Source organism: Rhodamnia argentea, chromosome 6, assembly GCF_020921035.1.
Source record: "Rhodamnia argentea isolate NSW1041297 chromosome 6, ASM2092103v1, whole genome shotgun sequence".
In the NCBI taxonomy this organism is placed as follows: Eukaryota; Viridiplantae; Streptophyta; class Magnoliopsida; order Myrtales; family Myrtaceae; genus Rhodamnia; species Rhodamnia argentea.
Window position 1 is genome coordinate 29448228 of NC_063155.1, and position 8488 is coordinate 29456715.

The window sequence follows — 8488 nt, forward strand, 5'->3', positions numbered from 1 at the left end:
TCACCCCAACCCACCCACAATCCTAAGCCACCATTAATTTAATCAACGCCTTTATGTCATTTGATTCCCTGCGTTAGGATAGTGAAATTGCTTGAGGACAGCAAGCCTAGTTGGAATTCTCCTTCCATAGCGAAGAAAGCAATTTAAACATATTGCAAAAGGGTCATGGAAAAATCAAAAATTGAGTGGGAACTGATTAGCATTAGAAAGAGAGAGAAGAGGGATGACTGGTGGAAGAAAGTCCACCAATGCAATGGATCTAATTTGGTGCAGACAATGGAATATTTGACACAATGTAAATTTTTGTTAGTTGTCTTGCATGTCCCCAAAGCTACAATAGGGTGGGTCCAAACCATAACAACTGTCCAACACAAATGCTTCCCACACTCAATACAATAATAAAACACTTAGCTGACGGCTTGATTCACCTGGCAAACATATGCATCTTTCCATGGGGCTGATTGAGATTAATTAGGGTTTTCCTGCTGTCAGAAGATATGCCCAGATCTCATGAAGACCTTAATTAGTATATATGCTTACCTCATCGCCCCACTTCTTATATTCCTTAGTTTAGCAACTACTCTGATTATTCTAATGTTCTTCCCCAGAAACACGGTCAAGGGTGGACAGAGTTGAGGCCAATTCTTTAATCCATTGTGGGTTGAGATAATTGCTGAGAACCTTCCCTTTTGCGCTGAGTAATCACATCTCCATAAGTCTCAAGATCATTGGGAAAAAAAAAAAAAGTCTTTTCGAGTGCTGTAGCAGATTGGACAAGACACCCAAAGTGCATGATTTGCGTTTAATCTGTTCTTTTGCTTTGGCATTATTTAATGGTAACTTTTGGTAGAGGACAAGTGCATGAAATGCACCGAGTCATATGTGGGTCTAGAACTTAGATGAAGCAAAATGATTAAATATAACCATTTTCAAGTACAGTGGATGATTTGTTGCAAAGTTAGATCCTCCCTTCTTTCCAGGTGATTACATATATCTCCTCATCCTTCTTTGACTTTTTGCTAATGTGTACTTCCTACAATAATTATGGAACAATAGTATTTTTATTTGCGCCCGTTTGAATATGAAAAGAACATGGACAATTAGTACCATAATGGTAACGTTTCATTGGATTCTTAGGTTAAAAAACTAGTCATAAACCATGAATTTCGTCCTTAACACAACTCACACTAAATCATCTTTGACGGATAAAGTATATGGTGTATATACTATAGTATGAAATATTTAAAGATAAATGAAACGAAGTTAGTTCATATCATTATAAAATGTTTGCATGAAATATAGGGGCTACTCTAATCTGACTAATCTTTTCGTACCTCTATCTTTCTTTCATTTTTTATTCACACTCGGGTAAGTTTATGCTGTTCAATGAATATTAAAAAAGAAAAGAAGAAAAAGGAGTCTTGTTTGAGATGCAATGCACTCGTTTGGAAAAACCACAAAAACTTACTATAAAATGACGAGAAACAGACTCAATCCTGCATCAGAAAAATCATCAAGAAACGTACGTAAATTATCCACTTCGGCTTCCTCCAATGTCAAGAGATCAGATAGCCAGGGAAGTCTCGAGTTCCTCCAATCTCCTGTCTCACACATGGGTCAGCGAAAATGGCGGTTCGAGCGGATCTTGCGCCGAGAAGAAGCTGAAACTGTTTGGGTTCGAGCTGAATCCACCCAAGAACGACCCGAGATGCTCGAAACTGGAGTCCCCCGAAGGCGATGAAAGTGTCAACTCATCGAACATGGTCAAGGAGAAGAGCTCAGCCAGAACGGCAAGCGATCATCATCATCGGGCAGATGATGATAGCCACGGCAAGAAGTTCGAGTGCCAGTATTGTTTCAAGGAATTCGCAAACTCGCAGGCGCTGGGGGGTCACCAGAACGCCCACAAGAAGGAGAGGTTGAAGAAGAAGAGGCTTCAGATTCAGGCCAGGAAAGCCACCCTCCACCAATACCTCCACCCTCTCCAAAACAACCTCCATCTCTTCAATTTCCAAGGCTCAACCAGCGCTAGTAGCACTGGCCCTTGGTTCTTCTACGACCCCTGTAACAACAGCTCCGACCATCAGTTCACTCTCTATGACGAATCTCAGATCAGCTTCAGCCCAGCTCTTGACCAAGATGCTCGCTTTAGTGGGTTCGACTCTGATGATCATCATCAGGTGCTGAAGTATTACCCTCCCAACAATTCTTTCCAACAGGACTCGTGTATGTTCGCTCTGACCCGTGAGAGATCCGAAGGAAGCAACCACCTGCCCGTGGATACAGCGGCGTCGGCAGGTTCGAAGCAGATCAGCTGTAAATCCTTGGATCTTCAGCTAGGTCTTAGTCTCCAATCGAACATACCAGGTTGACCATAGGGTCCTCTAGAAGTAGGGGTTTACAAATGACAGATGAATAGTGAATTGTGTAAGCTTAGAAATCATTGGGAAAATGGGAAAAAAAAAACAGTGAATGGAAATTCTTGTCGTAGCAGATTTTTCTCTGCTCTTTTGATGATAAATTTTATGCTGTTGAATATGCATCATGTTCTTGCATATCTCATTATCGAAAACAAACCGTACCTTTCGCAAAATCACTAACCCAGGAAGTTCAAGAACACGAACACCAAAGTTTCCTGTTCTTGTTTAGTTTTCTGATTACGGAAGGGCGGTTACCGATCGATGATTTATTCGGATTGTATTGTCTGGTGGTCGTCTGCTTATTTAGATCTTCAATGACAATAATGTCTTTCTTATCCTGAGTTGGTCGTTTTCCTTGGAGGACTGCGTTATCATAGTCAGGAATAACTCCCTTTTCTTTAACATCAATCACAAACCCTATTGACAATCTTAGCAATAATCTTTTGCGATGGACTTCAAATTGCTTGTTTGGCTTCCTAATCATGTTTGTTTCTTTGCCTAGACATCGTACTACAGGATCGAAGACTTCTGTTTTCGATTGTTTATACTCGCGAAGCAACCATCTTCTTCTTGTTTTATATGTATGTTTATGAAGATGAAAGAGGAATAAAAGGTTGCGGTCATGTTTTCAACGTGAACTCTAGAACAAGTGCGCTCATCTTATCTTGTGAGATTTTCTTTTTGTTTTCTCCCAGGAACCTTGTCTCATGAGATTATAAGGGTCGCTTTCTGGAACCTCTAAGAATGACTCGATTAGCCCACTCATAGTAAGCATGTCCAAAAAGTCATAAACCTATTTTACGGTGGCCAATTCAGTTTTCAACCTTTCGGTTTTGTTAACTTAGTCATAAACCTTTTAATTGTGGTAATGTAATCCTAAACTTCTTTACAATTAGTTAATGTAGTCTTTTCGGCCAATTATCAAAATAACATGTTTAGGACTAAATTGACAAAACTTGAGAAGGTTATGACTAAATTGATACGATTATAAGATCTTAAGAATGAATTGGTTTCATAGAAAAGTTTAGGACTAAATTGGCAAAACTTTAAAAGATTTAGGCTTGATATGTTTGTTTTTTCAATTTCCACAAGCTTGATCCCAATATGGACTAAGTCCACAATATTACTTGATAAACACAAAGAAGATTGATAAATCAGCTCAGGTTGGGATGAACAAAATTACACCAAAACCTGGAGTTTCGATGGCTCATTGTTGGGGTGTGATTCATACTCCCCAACAATAGGAAAGCATGCAGGCCGAGGTTCGGGGGAGCCACCCCGATGGGGGTTTCAAGAGGGCATTGCTTCATGGACACCAGAACGCTTTTATAATTTGAGCCATAATTTTTTATTAGTAGTTCGGGCTTGAACCCATGGATAGCTACTATTATATATACTATTTTTCGCTTGTAATTAAGTGATGTAATGAGAGGTAATAGGTGCTAATTATAGTAGAATCTTCTGAGTGGATGTAGCCCTAGTTTAATGATGAATCGGGATAAAAATCTTGTGTCTTGATTTTCTCTTTCTCGTTACGCTTTACTTTATTGTGATTGTGCATCGAATCCTAACATTTTTGAAGTACTTTTATTACGTGAAACCTTTTATCGGTGGATGACTCAAAAAAGATAAAATTGTCTAAAGTGATTTTTGTTCGGGACAAGCTAAAAAAAAGTTGAAAATCATCTCTGGGTGGCAATTCTCGACCTGGTATGAAAACATGACTCGAACCCAACATAAACTTTTATTAAGAGAGAATCTGAACTCAGCACGAATGAAAACCGACGTGTCTTCGACTATTTCATGAACCAAACTTTACAGTTATATTGAACTATTTTGATGACGACACGAAATGACACGATTGATCGACATTATGAATATTAATCACACAATATGTGTTGCCACTGTCCAACTTTTTAACAAATTACATAAACACGAGTAAGACTTCTACTCCTGTGGAGCTTATATCTGTTTCGATGAAAACAGTTTGTCCAAGTGCAATTACAAAAGTGGGAATCCTAGGACCAATCTTTAACCAATAACCGGCTAGTTTCCTTGAAGTTCAATCGGCTTAATGGGTCCCAGGGGAGATAGGTTTGGAACTTAGATTTCATCCACATCCAGATAAAGCAATCTTAGACCTAATGTTTCATTAACTTGGAGGGGGAATTGCAGTCGCTAAGTCCATATTCTGAACAAATACGAAACATACCAACCTGCTCACCAAATCCAATTGTCTATATAAATGCCCCCAGAAAATAACTTATTCTAATAAAAATATTTTTTTTTTTCATTCTTAATCGTGTGCGTTAGGTGAACCTGCAAAGATTATGCATGCTTTTTTTTTTTCCAATTGATCTATTTATTTATGCAATTTTTGAGTTCTGGGTTACGTGCATGGGAATGTAAATGCCGTCCAGACTCAAACATATCATCGTCTAGCAAAAGCAAGATTTAGTACTACTAAAGAAAGCACCCTAACCCCGGTCGTACGCCAACACCTGACTAGAATTATCGCGAAAGGGTAAATTGCAATTGGACCTCCTTTCTAATTGACCGGGCTGTTTGGATTGAGCAAATGTTTTTCACGTGGACTAAGCATACTTATATCGAAAAGCGAGCCGCCAGTACAGTATTTTCTTACGAGGACGCTCCTCAGATTAGTACACGTGTTCATCAACATATTTGTCATTTCATTTTTTTGGTTTGCAGCAGTTGTCCATCCTCGCGTTAATGAGTGAACGATTGACACAAGGAAAAACAAAAGTTGGTCATATGATTAAAAAAAAGTGTTGCTTCTGAGAAATCGCCCTTACATCACAGGAAGTCTTCCTTGGTGCAGCATTTTCAAATTCACGAGGTAAGATTTAGTCAACGTGACTTTCCAACCCCAGCAATCAATCGAAACTTCTGGTGACTACAAAAGTATTTCTGACTCAGGAAAAACAATTAATAATTAGTTTCGGCATGAATCCTTCGGTATCGAAACTTGTAAGTTAAAAATAAGACATTGACATTGACATCGATGAGTTGATGGATAATTTCGACTTGGCAGATGTTTTGAATCTGAGGATCAAATTATTTCTTATGACTTGGCTGCTCAATCCTTATTGAAAAAGACTTGTGTTTCATGAGTAATTGAGTTAAATAAGAGTTTTCTGGGTTCCATCTAGACTGAGAAAGATGTTACTGAAGATTATAAAAAAAGATTGAATTATGAGGTAATCTCGGTTGAAATTTGGTTTTACATGAAAGGGGGTCTTTAGCAACCAAATATAAGATGACCCAGTCGCTCAAACAGTGAAAAATTATTAGGCAATTCAAAATTCAAATTGATTTGTCATTTCAATCCACATGCCTCCGTATGTGGCATCAAATGATTGATAACTAGACGATGTGATTGCGACATGGGATCCTATAGAGCGTAAGCTGGAGCAAGGATGATTGTCAATGGAGAAACCATGTCGATTCAACTCAATTGTGGCTTAGAGAAGTGGATTTTTAACTGTTCAGGTAGGTTTTTGAAAAAACAAAAGGTAATTGTCGAAATACTGTTGATAAAAGAAGTTATCAATTAAGCGATTTCTCGAAATTTTGCTAATAACTTACCGACCTTTCTATGGATTACCAACTCTTTCTTAGAGTTTGCAAATTATCAATCGTTCTTATTTTTTACAAATTTTTATTTGTCTTTTTTACGACGCCTTATCTACCAATATTTATGTAAGTGACTTTTCAACTGTTTTTTCCTTATTAAACCTTCCACTAGATTTGTGTTTTCAAATCTCATTTCAATTACTTACCATCGTTTATTTCATTTTTTGCGGAATTTGTGAACTTGTATTTATCATTTACCAACTTTGGCTTTGTCTTCTTGCAAATGCCCTAAATCTATCAATTCTTGTAAGAGTTTACCAATTTATATTGCGTCAAGCTGGTTTTTTCCAATTATATTGCTAACGAATTTTGGTTTATTAAGTCTTTTTAGCATTGTTTACTAACGCTTAGTTGGGTTTTTTTCAACGAATATTTACCGAATTTTATTTGCAAAAGAGAAGAAAAGATGGTAATCAAAATAAAATACACTTGGTAAATAACTCAAATGAGGAGTTGATAATCCAATACTAGCAAACAAATTTAATTAGAGAAAAGTTCATAAGCCACTCTAATTACGATCGGCAATTCCAAAAAAGTTGACAAACTTAAAGCATTGTTAAGGAACACAGATAAGAGTCCGTAAATGAATAGGAAAGCGGAGGATTTTGTCAAATAAAAACAAGAATAAATATTGGTAAGTAACTTAATTGAGAGCTTGTAATTAAATCTTGGGTGTTAATTTAATGGAAGAAAAATTGGTGAATCTTGCTAATTTAAGCTGGTAATTTTTTAAAAGAGTAAGTAAATGTAAAATCTGTAACTCGATAGAAAAGTTGGTGACTGAAAAATAATAACCGAACGTTTATAAGTAACTCAAATGAGAGTTGGCAACCCAAAAACAATTAGTAGTTTAACATGAAAAATTGACGAGTCACTCTACTTTAGATTGATAATTTTCCATAAGAATATAGGACCAAACTCCGCATCAAGAAAAGGTAAAGAAAATTATATCGTGTAAGAAAGATGGTACTATGCACAAAAAGAAAGAGAAGAGGAAATCATTCCCATATAAATCTAGGGCAACCATATTTTGGTAAAGCGCGTCTAGATCTTCAGGAGGCGGGCCTAGAAACTTGCTTGTGACGTTGGATTCTTTTCTTTTTGGTCCTACTATGATTAGGTCAATGGCCATTAGCTTAAATTAAGTGGATGCTTTATAAAGTAGGAACAATGTTTACAGTAAAAAGAAACAAAGCAGGAAAGAGACAAAGGGTAAAGTACAAAGTGGGAAATTGTTAGGATAAGTCTTCATGACGACTTCTTAGAACTTGCCACCAGCCAAACACCGAAAAATTATCTAAAAAATCATAAACCAATTATACTTTTACCAATTCAATTCTAAATTTTCCATCCCCAATTGAGTCCTAAACCACTTCACACTTGTTGTACTACGTGGCACGTCCGGCACCGACGTAGATAATTTTTAATAATATTTTAATTTTTAAATTTTAAATTTTTGCATGTTTTATTTTTATTTTCCAACGTAGGACGACCGGAGTCCACGTCGGTGATTTTCGGTCAAAATTGGCTGAACGGACTCAATACGCAAAATGTAAAAAAGTTTATGACTTAATTGAGAAAATTAAAACGGTTAAGAATGAATTGACAAAGCGCAATTAGTTTAGGATGTGATTCTCTTGGATGACCATGAATATTCATCGTTGTTCATGCTACCACTCGTTTCTCCTTCCAAGTCCTCTTGTGAAAAAAGCACATCAATTTCTGGATTTAAACTATTTTCTCTAACATCTTATGTTAAAGCGACAAACTCATTTGACAGTGATCGGAGTACCCTTGGAAACACACTCGTTGTCTAGTGTATGGGGGCGATTTAGGTGCATATTGTCGATTCGAGATCGGCCATTACTTGAGAAATCTACAGGTGAATACTTCGCAAGGCGCACGGTTGCTTGAGAGGTGTTGGTTCGTCTGTTTTGATGGATTCTTCCGAAACTGAGTTGGATGTTGAGTTGAGTGGAATCTGATCTCGAAAATACGTGTTGATGAGGATAATCGGCGTTCGAATGTCCACCTCAAAAGCTTAAACCGAGAGGTGAACAAAGATCACATGATATAGATCCTGTAGACAAGTGACATGTGATGTTTTAACAAAACATTTCTTCTTGATTAATGATAGCTTTGCACTTTTGGGATTGTTTGAGGTATAAGCTATACAGATCTTGTAGAAAAAACTTGGAGCCATGGAAAATAGAGCTTCGCAAATTTAAGCAAGGATAAGTGACACAGCGTACATGTAATGAAGAAATATGTTTATTAGACATAGCGTACATGTAATGAAGAAATATATTTATTATAAGTGTAGACGAAGCACTCGCGAAGCCAAGATAATCAGATTATACTGTCAGAAAAAGTAAAACACTCGAGCACATCAAACGACAAATTGTGTGACA

The 8488-nt window shown here is 37.1% G+C and overlaps 1 protein-coding gene across 1 annotated transcript; it reads left to right on the forward strand.

The window, feature by feature from the left end:
- The first annotated feature begins 1488 nt into the window (after positions 1–1488).
- LOC115756404 (zinc finger protein 3-like) lies at positions 1489–2454 on the forward strand. The gene has a single exon (XM_030696157.2). The coding sequence runs from the start codon at positions 1554–1556 to the stop codon at positions 2370–2372; it is 819 nt and encodes a 272-aa protein (XP_030552017.1). The 5' UTR covers positions 1489–1553; the 3' UTR covers positions 2373–2454.
- The last annotated feature ends 6034 nt before the right edge of the window (positions 2455–8488 follow it).